General features: G+C 51.6%; 5 protein-coding genes across 5 annotated transcripts; 3 read left to right on the forward strand and 2 right to left on the reverse strand.

Annotated features, from left to right (window-relative positions):
- Nucleotides 1–2,341: 2,341 nt before the first annotated feature.
- ColSpa_03839 (dehydrogenase patE) lies at nt 2,342–3,223 on the reverse strand (the record flags this gene model as incomplete). Its single annotated transcript, XM_049270051.1, has 1 exon — nt 2,342–3,223. The coding sequence occupies one exon, from the start codon at nt 3,221–3,223 to the stop codon at nt 2,342–2,344; it is 882 nt and encodes a 293-aa protein (XP_049126008.1).
- Nucleotides 3,224–3,619: 396 nt separating this feature from the next.
- On the forward strand, nt 3,620–4,144 carry ColSpa_03840 (uncharacterized protein; the record flags this gene model as incomplete). Its single annotated transcript, XM_049270052.1, has 1 exon — nt 3,620–4,144. One exon carries the CDS (start codon nt 3,620–3,622, stop codon nt 4,142–4,144), a length of 525 nt encoding a protein of 174 aa, XP_049126009.1.
- Nucleotides 4,145–6,808: 2,664 nt separating this feature from the next.
- ColSpa_03841 (uncharacterized protein) lies at nt 6,809–7,400 on the forward strand (the record flags this gene model as incomplete). Its single annotated transcript, XM_049270053.1, has 2 exons — nt 6,809–7,327; nt 7,374–7,400. 2 exons carry the CDS (start codon nt 6,809–6,811, stop codon nt 7,398–7,400), a joined length of 546 nt encoding a protein of 181 aa, XP_049126010.1.
- A 653-nt stretch (nt 7,401–8,053) lies between these two features.
- On the forward strand, nt 8,054–8,773 carry ColSpa_03842 (tissue alpha-L-fucosidase; the record flags this gene model as incomplete). The annotated part of the gene is made up of 1 exon (XM_049270054.1): nt 8,054–8,773. The coding sequence occupies one exon, from the start codon at nt 8,054–8,056 to the stop codon at nt 8,771–8,773; it is 720 nt and encodes a 239-aa protein (XP_049126011.1).
- Nucleotides 8,774–9,354: 581 nt separating this feature from the next.
- ColSpa_03843 (sterol 3-beta-glucosyltransferase UGT80B1) lies at nt 9,355–12,250 on the reverse strand (the record flags this gene model as incomplete). The annotated part of the gene is made up of 7 exons (XM_049270055.1): nt 9,355–9,569; nt 9,632–10,254; nt 10,311–10,661; nt 10,714–11,077; nt 11,131–11,288; nt 11,341–12,070; nt 12,133–12,250. 7 exons carry the CDS (start codon nt 12,248–12,250, stop codon nt 9,355–9,357), a joined length of 2,559 nt encoding a protein of 852 aa, XP_049126012.1.
- Between the last annotated feature and the right edge of the window lie 5,670 nt (nt 12,251–17,920).

Below are 17,920 nucleotides of genomic sequence, written 5' to 3' on the forward strand. Positions count from 1 at the left end.
TGGGTGCAGCACCCGCACCATCAGCCACATCAGATCGAACCTACGCTGCTTTGGAACGACGAAAGCCCCGCCAAACGCTGTCGGCCGCCCGCGGTCCGTCACACACCTATGCTCCATGCTCGAGGCACTGCTTGCGCAACTAATTAAAAAGCCATAAGTCACCTTACCCACTTTCCAACCACCCCCCACTTCCGACCACCTAAAAATCCCTCATCGTCAACCTCATCCCCCAACTTCCAACTATCACAACTTTTTCCATACTTATCCAAATGGCCTCATCTTTCTAGGCTACCTTATTTATAGCCTAATGGTCCAGTATACCGAACATGAGCTTAATCAGTCGCTGGAGGCTATGGCCAATGGCGTTAGTCAGCGCCAGGCAGCTCGTACCTATGGCATCCCAAAGACTACCTTGCAAAACCGCATAACTGGCACCCAGTCAAGGGCATCGGCTTTTTCTGACTTCCAGAGACTCTCTGTTAATCAGGAAGCTAAGCTGGCCAGTTGGGTGCAGATACAGGCTGACCTTGGGCTTGCGCCAACGCATCAGCAGGTCAGAGAATTTGCCCAGCGTATCCTGAATGCGATGGGCGATACCCAGCCTCTAGGAAAGAGATGGGTGAATGCCTTCATACGAAGAAACCCATCTATCAAGGTCCAGAGAAGTCGATCTATTGATTCTAGACGTGTTAACGGGGCATCTACTGAGGTTATCAGGGACTGGTTCAAATATCTCGCGATCCCAGCAATATCAGCCATCTAACCAGCCAATAGATATAATATGGATGAGACTGGTATCCTTGAGGGCCAAGGAGCAAATGGGCTAGTGCTAGGCAGGGCAGAGACTAAGTCTGAACGTAAAAAGCAGCCTGGATCGCGAGCCTGGGTATCCATTATCGAGTGTATCTCAGCCGAGGGCCAGGCACTGCATCCTCTTATCATACACACACACACACACACATTTTATTACGCCCGGCGGCGAAGCCGAAAGGGCACCTAAACTGGTTACATATACATTGCTGAGCTTGTGTCCTTGTCTCCTTGAAGCCCATAAGTGATGTCTCCGTTTCCTGCTTACTCCATGTCTGCCGTCTCGCTTCGGATTCCCGTGGTTTGGTTGTATTTTTAGCATGCCATCTTGAAGCCTATTCCCCAAGTGTTCAACGTCCTATCTACGGCGGCTGAAGCAGTGCCTGCTGTTTATGGCACGGGTTGTTAGATGGTTACTCAACGAAAGGTGCCCAGGGTTTATGGGATCAATTTCTTGGCGCGAAGTAAGCTGCGTCGTAACTCAACTGAAAGGCGTAGATCTAGGGCCTACTTGATCTGTCGCTTTGATAAGTCCCGCTGTTGATCCCAGAAAACTAGGGCGGGTGTCTGAGTCGGTCTTCGGGTTTCCTGTCTGCTCCGCTAGATGCCCTGCGACGCCTACTCTGACTCGCCGAAATGTCTCGCGCGGATCTTGTTCCCGGAGACGGGCAACAGAAATGCATTGACTCATGAACGCTGCAGATTGCGGCCGACGCTCAGTCATGTTATATTGACGTCTCTACTATCTGTTGTTCTAGGCCGCGCGACCAACAAATCAGCAGCAGATCATCTACGATGCCGCTGACCAACTGCTGAAACATCATAACAAGGGCATGGCTGTCTAGCAGCCTTGAGGACAACCTTTAGCAGAGAGCGAAAGGAGAAGCATGCAAAGCATGCCGAGAGGGTGCTTCCACAGAAGAGCAGTTCCCAAATGTGCGATAAACAACCCCCAATGCCGCCAGGCGCAAACTACGTTCTGAGAGGCGATTGCCAGACCGCGTTGGGAAGCAATCCAAAAGAACCGACACAACGCTAGCCGGTAAACACACTTGAGAGTTATCGGATAACCTGTCTTAGACAGGGATGGGTATGCTGGCACAACTCAGGACAGCTTGGCGAGACTGAACGCGTCACTTTTCCGCACAAGAGCAGCACCTTCAGATCAATACACATGCGGACAGGGAAGAGAGACAGTGGAGCATTCCCCCTTCGATGCACACGATGGATATCACAGCGCACAGGGGATACTCCAATGCCCCGACACACAGAGACAACATCTCCTTTCATCAAGGAGGAAAGACACCATCCGCTGACGATGATGATACTTTGACAAGGGCCCAACACGCACGCAATCCCACTACCCTTCCCGCTAATCTAATCTATACCTATACGATAGAGCTTCAGGTCAACAGGAATACAGTCTATCGATGGCGCATTACATCAATTATACAACGAGAGTATAGTAATATCTCAACTATATACTCAGTCTATTGTACGCAGCCATGGAATATATCGTGGCAACTAGGGTCTAGTAGCCTGCCAAAATTTCGGCCGAAATCTTCTCGGCCAAGACGTAAACGGTACTCTGAGGGTGACCGGGAGGCAACAAGGCAAAACTACTAGCGTCCACTACTCTTAGGCCGGAAACACCAATGACCTTGGCGTCCTTGTCGACAACGGCCCTAGGGTCGTCTGTCTTTCCCATACGACAAGTGCAGCTTGCGTGCCAGATTGTCATGACAGTGTTGCGGATGTTCTGGAGGATCTGTGCGTCTGTCTCAACTTTGGAACCGGGGAAGTACTCCTTGTTGTCAGCCAAAACCGGGTGCATGGCGTTGCTGGCGAATGCCTGACGAAGGCGTTTAAATGTCGCGATCGCAACGACAACGTCGGTCGGATCAGTCAGCCAATTGGGGTCAATGAGGGGCAGATCCTTAGTGTCGGCCGATGCAAGGGTGACAGTACCCTTGGAGAGAGGAGCGACCAGACCACCGAGGATGGTGGCATACTGATATCCGTCCTTGGGTTGTGTTAGGAGAAGATTGGCAAAGTCGCCAACGTAACCCGGCGCGGTCAGATACTCGATCTCAGGCCAGTCGGGAGGGAACTTATTGTCGAGAACAGCAGCGGCTTCCGCAGAGATGAGATCGCGAGGCGTCTTCTCCCAGCCGAGGAAATCGCAGACCGGGTTGGTAAGTGGACCCTGCTTGAGTACACTGTAGGGTGTAGCGAACTGAGCAGCCGTGTAGATCAGGTCGTTGGCGAGACGGGTCAGAGTCTGGACCTTGACACGCCATGTAGGACCAAAGAAGACGTGGTCCTCCATGTGTTTGCCGACACCGGGGCGCTCCGCAATCACGGGAATTTTAAACCTGTCGAGCTGCTCCTTGGGACCGACACCAGATACCATCAAAAGCTGGGGGCTCTGGAAAGCGCCGGCGGATAGGATGACCTCTTTGCGCAGGGTGAGGAATCAATCCACGACTTCCACGGCATTGATCAATATATTGACTTCAATCCACGTCAACGTCAATCCACGTGGCGTGCTGTTACGTAATCAATCCATCAACGCCTGGGGCTGCGTGGATTGAGATGTGGATTGATGTGGACGCTAGTAGAGGGTATTGGCGCATCGATATAGTCCGTTAACCATTGCTACCTCAACCCGTACCAGTACTAACGCAGCTAATCAAAACATTACTTGGACGCGTTTTGGCAGACTTGACGCGTTCTGCGCGTGAATCCAAATGGTCCACTCCCTTTCTTTACTTACTTGATTCGTTCCATTGGTGACCTCAAGCGCGACATGACGGACTCAACCATTGACCTTAAATTACCGACCAACAACGAGGGGCATGCCGAATGTACTCGACCTGTCCTGGAACCGGACCAGGAGGTCCTCCAGCCTTCTACCTGGGCACCAACAAGCGATGAGGAGCGGAGGATCTTCCGCGTCTGGAAGGGATTCACCCTGGCCGAGCGCAGCAAAGACACCCTGTCATGGGTATGGAACTACGGAGTCGAGATTCAATCCACAACATCCCGACGATGGATCTGTATGCCATGTGTGCGCCAGAAGAGTCCCACACCACAGTCATACGAATCCAAAGGTACCCAAAACGCCGAACTCCACCTCTGGAAAGCCCACGGCTACTGGGATTCATCAGGACGCCGATCCACACCGTCGCAGAAGAAGGGAGGCAAGAGGGTACTTGCCTCTATCTCGGATTTCATGAGCCTCAAACGCTCCGATCCAAAGGATCAAGCTCTGGCCAATAGCTTGATCAAACGATTCGATCGAGGGCAGTTCCAGAAGCTCATTGTCAACTGAATAGTCGAAAGCCAGCAATCGTTCAAACAGGTCGAGCACCCTCGATTAACTCAACCACCCTGCTTCCCACGCAACCCCGCATACCACGCAGCCCCAAACCCCCATCAATATCACCATACCCATCAACAACATCCATTATTCCTCATCCCTACCACCTACCCAGATGCAACTTTCTGCTTCACTAGATAATTCAGATCCACTGGATTCACTTGTGCTACTCTCTGCTTCGCCAGCAGCAATTTGCGCCCGTCGGATATCCTCGATATTAGCGAACGTCGTGTTAGGGTCCGTCTGGACCCTTTTTCTCCTGCCTTGTTGCTGACTATCCGTCTGGGCCTGGAATGCCTGGGCCTGACGCTCTAGGACTGTCAGTCTATAGGCCTGTTGGTCCCAGCCTTTTTGGACCTTTCTAAATAGGTGGCGTTGGGTGTAGATTTCTCGGGTATCTTGCGTAAGCTGGTTGAATAGGTGCAGCTGACGCTGAAGATCAGCAGACTTACGCGGGGTTGACCATGGGACTATAGATACAGCTCCATCCCACTGCTGACTTCCTGACTGCCCAGCTGTCTGGCCGTCTAGCTGTCTGGCTGGCTGGCTGGCTGATGCCTTAGACACGAAAGGGCTAGATAGAGGTTGCGCTACATCAACTGGCCATAACCCAGTGTGTTTCCAGCCGCTTTTAATAACCTGGATAGTCAAGGCGTCTAGACGTGCCCTTCTATAACAGTCTATAAAGTTCCTCTTGCCTGTTACAGTTGAATCGCTTTGTATATCTAGGTACCCTAGATACTTCCTATAGGCTGCCTTAAGAGGTCGGAATACTGACTGATCTAGAGGCTGGAGGACGTGTGATGTGTGCGGCGGCAGAAACAGGAGGTGTATGTGGTTCCGGAAGCATCGCCACAGAAAGTCTGTTGTTGTATGGCTATGATGGGCGTCTAGAACTAGTAGTCTAGTATCTGAAGGGTCCTCTGGGACAGTCTGAGGGATAAAGACCTTTTCTAGCCATTCTAGGGCATTCTGATCAGTTGTCCAGCCGTTCTCTGTTGCTGTGAATTTCCAGCTAGCATAGGGTTGAAGATCTAGAGGAAACCACTGTTGCTGGACTGACTTGCCCTTATACATAACAAGAGGCGGAAGTGCGCGTCCTCTGGCAGAGACGCACTCGATCAGAGATACCCATGCCCGCGATCCAGGCTGTTTTTTCTGGATATACTTGGTCTCTGACGATCCTAGTACTAGCCCATTGCTTCCTTTGCCCTCGAGGATACCAGTCTCATCCATGTTCCATCTATTAGCTGGCTTGATGGGCAGGATTGCTGGCAGATCAAGGCGATGAAACCATTCCTGGATAATGTCAGCAGTTGCCCCATTAATTCGCCTAGCGTCAATTGCCCTGCATCGCTGGGTTCTGATAGATGGGTTTCTGCGAAGAAATCGCTGCATCCACTTCCTCCCAAGTGGTCGCTGCCCATCGCCCAGCATGCGCTCAGCCAGCCCTTTGACTTGCTGATGGCAAAACGCAGAGCCTAGGGCAGCCTGCTTAGATATCCACTCAGCAAGTAGACCTTCCTGGTTCTGAGATAACCGCTGCAGTCTACCAAAGGCAGTATTTCTAGACTGGGTACCATGGAGACGTTGTCGTACAGTCGCCTCTGGGATGCCCCATTTGCGACCTGCCCCGCGGATACTAAGCCCGTCAGCAATATCCCAAAGTGCCCGCTGCAGCTCATGTTCACTATACTGCTTCATCTTATAGTAAAAAAGATATCCTCAAAAAATGGCGTTGTTTGGGGTAGAATAGAAGATGTTGTGATAGTTAGAAAAGAGGAGTAGGTTTTATGGTGACGCGTTGTTGGGCTGCGTGGTATGCGGGGTTGCGTGGGAAGCAGGGTGGTTGAGTTACAGCAGATTTTCGAATATCTCAATCCGGCGGTCGGGGTTACCAATGCACACGTTACGGCGAAGACCATACAGAAACTGGCGGTCCAGCAATTCCAGCGATACCACGCCACCGTCCAAGACGTCTTAAAGAGATCACCAGGTCAAATCCACATTGCCTTTGATGGGGCAAGGACTAGGAATCGTCACGCGCTATATGGCGTGACGGCCGTCTTCCGAGACACCGAGAATCAGATCCAAAAGATCCTGCTAGGCATTCCGGAGCTGGTGGAACGACATACAGGGGAGAACATTGCCGCCGAAATCCTCGAGATCATCAAGTCGTTTGGCATCGAGGACAAGGTCGGTTACTTCACTCTCGATAACGCAGCAAACAATGAAACGGCCATGGCGGAGATTGCAGAAGAGCTGAAATTCGACCCTGTTCAACGACGCGTCCGATGCATGGGGCACATCCTTAACCTTGTTGTCAAATCTCTCCTCTTCGGAAAGGACCTCGATGCCTTTGAGGAATCGCTCGTCAAGGGGGAGCCATTGGCGAGAGCGACGCATGACGAGTGGATGCGGAAGGGTCCTGTCGGGAAAGCGCACAACTTTGTCGTTTGGGTCCATCGGTCCGACTTACTGACTCAACTGTTACGTCAACTGCAACAAGACTCATTCGCCGCTTCTGACGATCCCGAAGTCGGAAAGCAACGGCCAGTTGATGTTGTGATTGACAACGATACGAGGTGGTTATCCCAATACCACATGATAAAACGAATGCTTCGCTTGCAGCCCTTGTACGAAGAGTTCATCGCTAAAGCCAAGAGGCTCTTCCGAGGCGCTCGGAAAGGGGAGGCAGGACAGAAGTTTCCTCCCTGCCTCGAGGAGTCGAGCTTTCTCAACGAGAGCGATTGGGCAGTGCTGAGGACGTTTGACGAGATCCTCTCCGACTTTCACGTTGTTGTCCAAGTGCTTCAGAGAGACGGAAAGCCGCGATATCGATCGTCTGGGGTTAGGGAAACCTTTGGCTCTATGACTGATGTGCTGGAGGCGTTCGAGTTCCTGCTCGGGAAGCTCGAGGACGCAAAATCGCAGATTGAGAGGCATCCCGAGCCCGAGCAATTTGGTATCAATGTCAATCATGGCTGGGTGAAGCTCGACAAATATTACAATACTCTAAGGGACTCGCCAGTATACTACGCCGCCGCCGCCTTACACCCTAGCCTACGATGGGACTATTTCGACGAGGTTTGGGGGCAACAGCATCCGGCTTGGGTCGACGAAGGGCGGGATATCGTGCAACGTCTTTGGGATACGGAATACAGAGACCTCCAGATTACAGTCACGTCTCCTGAAGGTCCGGTTGTAAAGAGGCGAAAGACGACCTTGTCCTCCTTTGATCGGTATCGTCACCGATATCGTCAAAGCCAACCCTTTGCTGCTCAACCAGATGAATATATCCGTTGGCAGGCCAGTGTGTCTGAGAGCGACAAGGACATCACCGACCCAGTTGAGTATTGGATTCTCAAGAGGTTTCAGTACCCAAGGCTATCTCGAATGGCTCTTGACGTCATGACAGTACCAGCCATGAGCTCGGAGTGCGAGAGACTATTCTCCGCCACTGGGTTGATGGTGACGCCCCTCCGAAACCGTTTAGACGCTAGCACGATTGGACTGATCCAAACGCTGCGATCTTGGCTACGCGCAGGCATTATCGAAGGTATGGATAACATCCTGCTTGACGATACAGCGTTGGAGGTAGCTGTCGGACGGGCTTGTTCGGAGGAGCACCAGGGGTGAGGCAATAGCTTCACGAATTGCCCGATTAGGTAATCCGAGTTATGTGACAGGGGTCTTCCACAGGTTCAATATTATGGACATCAATCCACGGATAGCCTCGTGGACATCAATCCACGAGCACTTTGCTGAGTAAGCTGTCAATTCAATCCACAAAGTCGGATATTGACGTGGATGGATTGATTCCCTACCCTGAATTTGGCATATGACTACGGCACCGACATCATGTGGTGTGACTGCGGCGCCGCTAATGGCACGGCAGGCTTCGCGGCAGAGTGGTGGAACAAGGCCCGTGCCGAGGGCCGACAGGTTGCCATCAACTCACGCTGCGGCATCTCTGAGGCGGCCGACTTCGACACTCCTGAGTACCAGACCTTCGCGTCTGCTCAGCAGCGCAAGTGGGAGAGTAACCGTGGCATGGACCCATACAGCTACGGATACAACCGAGAGACGAAGCCTGAGGAGTACATGAACGCTACCACAATTGTATACTCACTCGTTGACATGGTGTCGAAGAACGGTAACTTCTTGCTGGACATCGGGCCGAGGGCGGACGGGACTATTGTGCAAGCTGAAATGGACAACTTGCGTGAGGCCGGTAAGTGGATCAAGAGCCATGAAGAAGCAATCTTCAACACGACATATTGGTTCGTGCAGAGTGAAATTCCAGGTGGACCGGACGTGAGGTTTACGCAAACTGATGAAGCGTTTTACACCGTGTTCTTGGAAAAGCCACTTGTCATTGACGGCTGGGTTACTATCCAAGCACCGGTTCCCGTTGTTAAGGGCGATGTTATCAGTCTTCTCAGCATCGAAGGCGGCGAAGACCTCGAGTGGAAATCAGTTGGGTTGGGGACTGAGCATGGGTTGAAGATTAAGGTGGACGAAGCATTGATTGAGGCGGATCAGTTCGCTTGGGTCTTCAAGGTCCTCTACGCGGCTTGAGATGGAAGAAACGGGCATGCAATTAATCTAGTCATTTGATCCGAGTTCCCCTTGTCTACAAAGGTCCACAAAGTTATTATGATTCATATTCGCTTCTGAAAAATGTGTGCATCCTCATGAAGGGAACAAAATTGAATGCGCCCGAGGGTGGGGGATCAAACCGCCGGCCTTGCGATGCTGTTTGATGGCAACTAAATATGTTTTACCACTAGTTAATCGATCAGCTGTTCATGTTGAACGCGAGTCTGAGAAGACTGAGAGCTTCTGTGGTAGTGCTGCATATGTGACCCGTTCTGTTGATGATAGTCTCGAAATCAAAAGCCGGGAGGCTTGCAAAAACCCTGCTTCTTACTCGATTCCAAGACAGGGTTAATTTCTGACTCATTCCATCTTGGGTCCAGTACCAAGCTTTCATGTTTGGCGTCTCAAGATCAAAATTTCATGATTTACATCTACGAGACGATATATGTTAATAGTATATGAGCGTGATGCGGCCAAATTACTGTAAACCTTCTGCCACCAAGTCTGTTGTGTAAATCTAGTAAGGAACGTTCTGGGTATCTCTGTCCTCACTTTGCCTCCTAAAATCCAACAACCTTCTTTCCCCTCTCACTGGCTCGGCAAATCTCATCAAACTTTTGCAGTACCCGCTCAACATTGACTGGAGTATTGCGAGCCAGATACTCGCCCTCAGCTCGCCGGGCAGCGGCAATGCTATGGCGAGTCTTGAACTTGACTGCTGTTCTGATGCTCTGATACGCTCCTTGAGCAGGGTAAGCAACGATTCCAAGGGTTCCTGTGTTGCTGAAGTTAGTGTATCGTCCAAGACGACGAGGTTCGCGGGATTGAGGAACATACCTGAAGCCGTCTTGGTCATCATGTTCATCACCCCCTTGCCAACGCCCACTGCCGCACCTGCCGCACCTCCGTCTCGGCCTCCCTTGTAGGGCTGATAAAATAGATCAGCAAATCCTCCACCGATACCGGTGACAAAGTTCTTCCCGCCAACCATCGCGCCGGACTTCCAATCCGTGATAGGCGCGCGGTCTTCTACTTTCTCGCCGTATAGTTTTGGCGTCATGCGGAGCCCTTCTGTAACCGCCAGTGGCACGTCGAGGTAGAGTTTGCCATATGATTTGAAAAAATTGCCGAGACCAGAAGCTGACGCTTTCATTGCCACCCCTGTGGTACTTCCACAGCCTCTGCCGGCACTCTTTGGTCGTTCGAAGGCGTCGGATTGCGGCGGTGCTAGACTCGGTGATCTGGGAGGTGTCTGAAAATCACTGCTGGCACTGCTTCTCACGACGTCTTCCGTTTCTGCCGATTTTATCATGGATCGTTGGCGATAAACCTGAATTGGTTTGACGACGATGTCTGTAGCTCCCTTGACCATGCCGGCTCCTGCGCTCATCAGAGATGATGCGGAGCCTGTCACAGGGTCCCATCGGCGATTCTCGATGATGTATGTTCTTGTCTCGTATCTGGAGTATTTTTGCATAAGCAAATGGAAATTTCTGGACTCTTGCTGGCTACTTACAGCGACATGTTCTTTTGTCCAATCTTTAGGTGATCGAGAAGGATACCTGCAGCTTGTTTTGATAACTTCAATTGCCTTTTGCTTCTTTTTAACTCCCATGCTGCAGGCTGGTCGGGGAATATGTCACATTGCAAAGTTTGCAGAGGCAAGTTGGCGTGGAACGACTTGGCTGCCGTAGCTACACCGTTCTCAGTCCTCATCTTGGCTGCAACTTTGCCGGCTGCTGCTGCTGCTTCCGGAGTCAAGCAGAAACGTATAGCATCGGCCAAGTTTTGGGCGTTGAGCTGCTTGTGTAGAATTGGCTTCGGCCCCGCACCTGCAATGGCAACCATGTCGCCCCAGAAAGGTTGGCTAGAGCATGTAAGCCACTGTAGAGTTCCTGGTGTATTGATAAAGCACTTACTCGCCAAAGAATGGAACAACCGTTGTCGGCCTTCCGTTCAGCAGTCCACACGCAGTTGTTCCCGCACCGCCATGGTGGAAGACCGCTGCGACATTGGCGAACAACCACTCGTGAGGGCAGTCTCCGAGGAACAGCACATCATCCGAATCGACCCCTCCCAGATTACTCCATCCCTTAGATATTATGGCACGAACTCCGGTAGATCGAACTGCCTCAATGAGAATCTTGGTCATCTCGTCAGGATTGTCAATGACGATGCTTCCAAATCCAATGTAAATAGGGGTCGGCCCATTCATAAGGAAATTCTCCAGCTCAGGCGACGGTGTATACTGGGGAGGTTCTCGGAAAAAGAAGCCGCACACATCTGGCTAAAGTCAGTTCCGTTTTCCGACGTGGCCGTAAAGGCTGAGTTCATACCGATATATGCCGGCCAATCAATCGGCTTGGGTACTAGTGCTGGAGACCAGCAGTATGTGAATGGTATCTTCTGAGATTCCGCAAGTACTGGTCCTTCGGAAAATGGTACTTCCTCGAGGTCAATTGTCTTTCGCCAGTCGTTGATGACATCTCCCAAACTGTTATGTTGTTAACATTTTCTTCCAATTAACAATGCCGTTCGTATCTTACCCCTGCCATGTCAACCACTCCACAATGCTGTAGGAAACAAAGTTCGCCGTCATTTGATCAACAACTCCCTTGTCTCCAAGCTTTAGGTTTGCCAACGGGTGGGGAAACGCTCTCGTACTGCTCCAGGGCATGGTGAACATAAGGTGTAGTGGTACACCCAAAGCTTGAGCGCAATGGACATGCGCAAAACTCGGTGGATTCGCAATGATTGCATCAGCCACAAAGGGCTTTCCCGTCTGTGTATCGGGCTCGATACACGATCTCCAGCACCCCTCGAGCATCTCCTTGACCATTTTACGCTTTTTCTGAATATCGCCGCCCTTCAAGCTCTTCAAGCTGGGAATAAGGCCGGGGTTTTTGACCATATATGCCATCAATTCGGAAGGATCGCCACCAATGGGGTAAAACTCGAGGTTGGATTTTCGTACAAAAACGTCAAAAACGTCATGTGTGGCCAGGCGGACGCGGTGCCCGTAGGTCTGGAGCTCGTTGCCAAGGGCAATAAAAGGCTGGACGTCGCCTCGGCTTCCTACGACTTGGATGACGATGTTCAGTTTGACGGGAAAAGTCTTTTTCTCAGCGAAGCTCTCTGCTGCCTCGAAATATTTTGGGGGAGGCCCTTGGGCTGATGCGGCTTGGGCGTATTGGGCTGTGTCTTTGAAATCGGGGATGAAGCGGGCAAGCGTCGTCGCCAAGCGAGAGTCAAGATTTACGTCAACTCTACCATCGCCTGTGAGAGATTAGTTGGTTAGAATGGGCATTTTTGGAACGGCATCATTTGGTCCCCCTTACTTCTGAAACTGTCTCTATGTTGGTGTAGCCCCTCGTTTATCGCCGCTTCGTAAGATGGAAGGTAGTCCTGAGGCAATGTGTCCTCCTCAACCATACGAATTGTACTGCGTTTGGACATCTTCTTTGTTCGGGCACGACCTTGCCCGCGGGGTAAGGAATTTGAAAAGTTGGACCTTGTCGTGGGCAAACCTGTTAATTGACTGGTTTTGAATACCAAGGTATTTAGTTTGCAAGTTTAGATGGGTATTTCGACAACAAGAAAAATGACCTGCAAGGATAATTGTCAATGAAGTCGAGGCAAAGAATTATGTAGGCTCTTAGCAATATCCGAGAGGAAAGTTGATTGCCCATCGCAGAGTTCGTAGGAGGGGTTTAAGAAATACTGTCGCAGCGATTCGAAGTTTTCCCCGAAGATTTGCAAACCGCCTTCATAAATCAGTCTTCAATATGCTGCGCCCAGTCACACCTCCACGACCTCAACAAAGTGCCGTTTCGTGCCAGACTCGAGTGTGAGGGACTCCGAACGGTAACGCTAAAGTGGCTAGACTGATTATCTCTCCCCCAGCACTCCAGGCCGCGCCACCACGCGCCGGGATGGCGTCCACGTAAGAAGGACGTGCGTCAGGCTCTGGTTGAACTTGAGAGCCGCGGATCGGTTTGTTGCCATTGCTATCATGGCAAAAAAAGGGGCCCGTATCAATCCAAGATACGCGTGTCTCCAAGATGATTGTTTCCGCCCAGCATACCCATAAATGCTTAAGTCAGGAGGCTGATGGGTTGATGGGCAGTGCAAGAAGATTCTGATTGGGCTATGCGAATCCGCGGGATTTAGGGGCTGCAGCGTTGTCTCGCATCTACATGGCTAATCGCGGCGAATACGCGTATAAAACCAACGGTCGGGAAAAGCCGACGAGTGAGTGTAGAGGCTATTCTCCACAGCTCTTAGCTTCTCTGGACTTCGCCGAAGGTACAGTGCTGGGTCATTAGTATTTGAACAGCAATAAGGATCACATGATGTTGCGCCCCACATTATTCGAGGCTGACAATTCGTGCAGCATAATCTTTTGGTGTAAGCACCAGCTAAAATTAATGCTTCTAAAATCGCGTATACCAGCCACGCGCCTTAATACATTCAGCAATCCTATCCTGGATTGAGTCCATTAAACCTACAATATGAATAGATGGAAGTTGCGTGAAGTGACTTGATTCTTCTAAGTTACGAGACGCTGGCTATACTGACTCGAAGGGGAAAGGGGCAGAGGATGACCTCTTACGTAAGACAGAACACGGTGCCCGAGACCGGAGGTCGCGCTCCGTAGGTCCGTCTTCCATACCGGAAGGTTAATCAGTGGTCAGCCCATATCCAAGAGACTGGGGATTCCCTTTACACCGCTGGTTCAGATCTTACAGTTGATGAGGCTATGGTCCGATTTACAGGTCGATCTCTAGAAACAACAACGATTCCAACGAAACCTATCCCAACTTGCTATAAGATCTGGATCCTTGCCCAGTCTGGCTACTGTATACGGTGGCTGTGGCACGTACACGGAAAGGGCCCATACGCATTAGTCCCCCAGGCGCAGCCTGCTCGGTCGGCTAGGCCAGCCGGGCCAGCCGGACCAGCTGCTGAAAAGCTGGCTCTGTTGACACCAACGCAGCAGGTGGTAACTACCCTTACTTCCTTACTTCCAGCTGCAACCTACCACGTCTTTCTTGATAACCTCTTTGCCTCTGTACGGCTCTTTCGTACCCTGCGAAATCAGCAAGTTGGAGCTTCCGGTACTTGCCGGAAGGATAGTGGGATAGATAAGATCCTAGTTACTGAGAAAGAGACTGAGGGACGGGGTATCCCCTGGGGCGAAATACACTGTATCCCTACTTTAGATGGGGAGGAAAGTTATCTGCCTGCTAGCCTGCTTACTTAGATAACTAACTAGTAAATAGGTCAACCAATTCACCTGGAAGGATAATGCCCTTGTACTCTTCCTATCAACTGTCTTCCAGAACGGCCAAGAAGTTGACCGCAGCCGCCGCCGCCCAGCTGGGGATTCCGCTGCCAAGAGGGCTGCCCGGCAAGTCTTTGGCCCAGACGTCCGAAAGGACCTTCCAGTCCCTAAGGCAATCGATGAATACAACCACAAGATGAATGGGGTCGATGTCAGTGACCAGATGAGGTCCTATTATCAATATGGCCACCCTGTTCGTCGAGGGGGCTGGCAGTCAATTGCCTGAAATTTCCTGCTGGAAGTGGTAGTTGTGAATAGCTTCCTACTACAGCTCTGGGGCAGTCCTAGGTGGCAGAAGGTAAAAACCCACTACCAATGGCGGCAGCTGCTTGCAGCCCAGCTTATCCAGCAGTTTGGCCCATTAGCAGGCGGTCGTAGACTATCACGACCTAGACAGGTGTCAGGCGCCCAGAAGGGGGGGGGGCACCGGCGCGGCACTAGTGGGGCCGTCGGCGGGGTAGCTGGGGGCCGCACCGGCACATAGTCAAGGGATTATAAAGGGATTCTAGCTACGCGGCCAACACAGACTCCGACAACAAAGGTTAGCCACTGAGACCAACGTTAGAGAAAGGCGATAGCACAACGCCGCTGAATTAGTGTTATAGCCAGGGGAACTGGGCTTGGTTAAGGGGGGGGACCTGGGGGGCATATAAGGAGCAGTTGCGGCGGACCTAGGGGAAAAGGCAGATTGAAATAACAGTCAACACCCACCCCTACCTGTGCCCATCGCCGACCTCATTACTCTGTACGACTCCAGTCTCTGACAACAGGCTACAGACAAGAGGAATACCTCTATTCCATGGGAACACCATAGAAAAGGGTCGAGGAAGGTTAATTCACCTTGTTCCTATTGTAGCAATACAAGGGCAATAAGTGCCCGCCGGACCCTAGGGGAGATATCTGGGAATACCTTCACGCAGCGTAAATATACGAGGAAGGGCTGCTTAGACTGTAACGTACCTTTGTGTATCCAAAGGGATTGTTGGTACCTCTGGCATACGCAGAATATATAGGCAATAGAGGTACTATAACCCTATTGGTTAACTCGAGGGATTCACAGCCCCTTATTGGCTTTACCCCACCCTTGGCAAAAATGGCGTCAGTCAGCACCCGATGGGATACTCGTGGATTAATTAGACACCTGGTTTTTACATCTTGTCTTCAGGGGATTCAACGACTTGTTAAAGACGGTGGAAGTAGTAAGCCAGTTGATGTCGGTGGTCTTGTCCTTCCTGCTCTTCCAAGGTGTGGAGTTGTAAGGCTTGTCTGGTGTGAATCCTAGCGTAGTCTGGCCCGGCGAAGATGGCGGGGTAGGCGGATGTGTCCTATCGCTCTGCGCCGCCGGCAACATCATTCGTGGGAGATTCAAGCATTGTGGGACCTGGCTAGGAGAATGATTAACAAGGTGCACCGAGTGTAATCTCTATCAGCAATGGTTGGAGTGGGGCTACCAAATGTTCAAGTCAGTGTTTTCTCTAGGCAAGTCTACAAAATCAGTGAGCTCTACTCAATGGGGGCAGAACGACAGAACTGCGAATCGGTCGAGGAAACCGTGACGGCATCAGATTACTCGACAGTTAGCTGGATGTCGCAGCTCAGAGATTGCTCTTTGTACCAACAACAGCAGCATGACCTTCAATCGCCGCAGTCTGCCGTCTTCAGTCAGCGCCACCAAAATCTAACCCCGGCCTGCTCCTCCTTTTCCATGGATCCGGCCTGGCAGGCTCCTTCCGACGGTCGAAATTGACCAGGGCCAGAACACACAGCCACCACAACAGAGAAGAAAGCCACGAAGCCAGCCGAAGAGCCCGCGACCTTCGTTGACGGCTCAATACATTTTCAAGAAGGTGCGTGTCGGAGCTAGCAGTGGATCTTCACCCCGCCAGCTCGATGCTTCATGAAGAGGACCGAGATGGGTCAAAGGATAGGTGAGGCTTGGCGTGCACGGACTACAATGCATGCTCCCAAGGCAGTAATGTGGCCTGTGCACGTCCTATGACACTGCTGGACCTGATGGACCAGAGGCATGGATCTACCATAGTACGCCTCTGCGATCATTATGTGCCGCGTGTTCTAGGGCAGATCGTTATGAAGCCGCCTCCCCCATGTAAGTCTTTGGGTAGTCGCACAATTGTTACGAAGCCAACGATTTCATTCCTCGCCCGAACTGCCTGTTGTAGCCCTCACGACTCGGCCTGTCCTAGCTGCATCAATTGTCTTTCGACGAGGTCTTGGACGAAGGGAGATGACGAAAACGCGTTCGCCACGACCCTTCACTACATCGCTGCCGCCTGCAGAATGAAGATGATGATGATGATGATGAATTTAACGTCCTGAGTAAAAAAAAAAAAAAAAAAAAAAAAAAGGGACGTGCCGGGCGATGCCGACATGGTCTATCCTAATCTAAACTATTTTACAGGCTGCCGTCTTCACCTAACGTTCCTGTTCAATGATTCGGGCAGATTTCGGAAAAGAAATTGGTCGCCTCCATCCATTCGCACAGAAGAGAGGCTCCCTGCGTAGTACCTAGCAGAAAATCTATGCTTGCCTTCGCCATACGTCGGCGGAGATGCCGCGGGGTAGCTTTACGGCCGCGCTTGCAGAAGTAGAAGTGTACTGGGGTTTTGCGCCTTCCGCAACTGCAGTGAAGCAGTGCTTCTTGGTGGGCGAATCTCTCGTGGTACGCTGCAAAGTCTCCATGATGCGATCTTGCCGCATATAGCCTTCCTAGCAAATGCCGAGGAAGGCGAAGTTCGGGGGGCTTGGGATGAGGACTTATCCCAAGGTCGGCATACTGCCGAGGGCAGATTGACGGCCATCTCCTAGCGAAAGCCTGGAGGTCGGCTGCTCTGGGCTCCCGCTTCAGGTGCGCCAATGTAGGCTGTGGCTGTGATTCTGGGATTTGTTTGCAGGCCTCCTTGGCAAGAGCGTCTGCTTCCTCGTTTCCTGCTATTCCCGTGTGTCCAGGGCACCACCAAATGTATACCCTGCCAGGGGTCGTCCAGCTTGTCCGTCCTCTCTGTGCCCAAGAGGTGGAGAGCTCACTAAAAGCCCTAAACCTAGCCTGGCTGCTTCCTGGGCTCCGGGTGACGAGTCTGGCTGCGACTGCGAGGTTATCGAGGCAGATGTGAACGTTGTCTGCCATCCGCGCCGTGGGAGACCTCATGGCTTCCAGTAGGCCTCGAAAGGCGGCTTGCGCTTCTGCGTCAAAGACCTCCGTCTGCTGGCCGAGCGGCTCTGACCCATTGGTGTTGCCATGATGATGATGATGATGATGATGATATATTTAACGTCCAGAGTAAAAAGGGACGTGCCGGGCGATGCCGACATGGTCTATGCTAATCTATACTATTTTACAGGCTGCCGTCTTCACCTAACGTTCCTGTTCAATGAGTCGGGCAGATTTCAGAAAAGAAATTGGTTGCCTCCATCCAATCGCACAGAAGAGAGGCTCCCTGCGTAGAACCTAGCAGAAAATCTATGCTTGCTTTCGCCATATGTCGGCGAAGATGGGCTGGGGTGGCTTTCCGGCCACGCTTGCAGAAGTAGAAATGCACTGGGGTTTTGCGTCTACCACAACTGCAGTCGAGCAGTGCGTCCTTATGGGCAAACCTCTCGTGGTATGCTGCGAAGTCTCCGTGATGCGATCTTGATGCATACAGCCTTCCCAGCAGGTGTCGAGGAAGGCGAAGCTCGGGGGGCTTGGGATGGGGGACTATCCCAAGGTCGGCATACTGCCGAGGGCAGAGTGATGGCCATCTTCTGTCGAAAGTTTGGAAAGC

This window comes from Colletotrichum spaethianum (genome assembly GCF_022836535.1).
Source record: "Colletotrichum spaethianum MAFF 239500 DNA, contig07, whole genome shotgun sequence".
Classification (NCBI taxonomy): Eukaryota; Fungi; Ascomycota; class Sordariomycetes; order Glomerellales; family Glomerellaceae; genus Colletotrichum; species Colletotrichum spaethianum.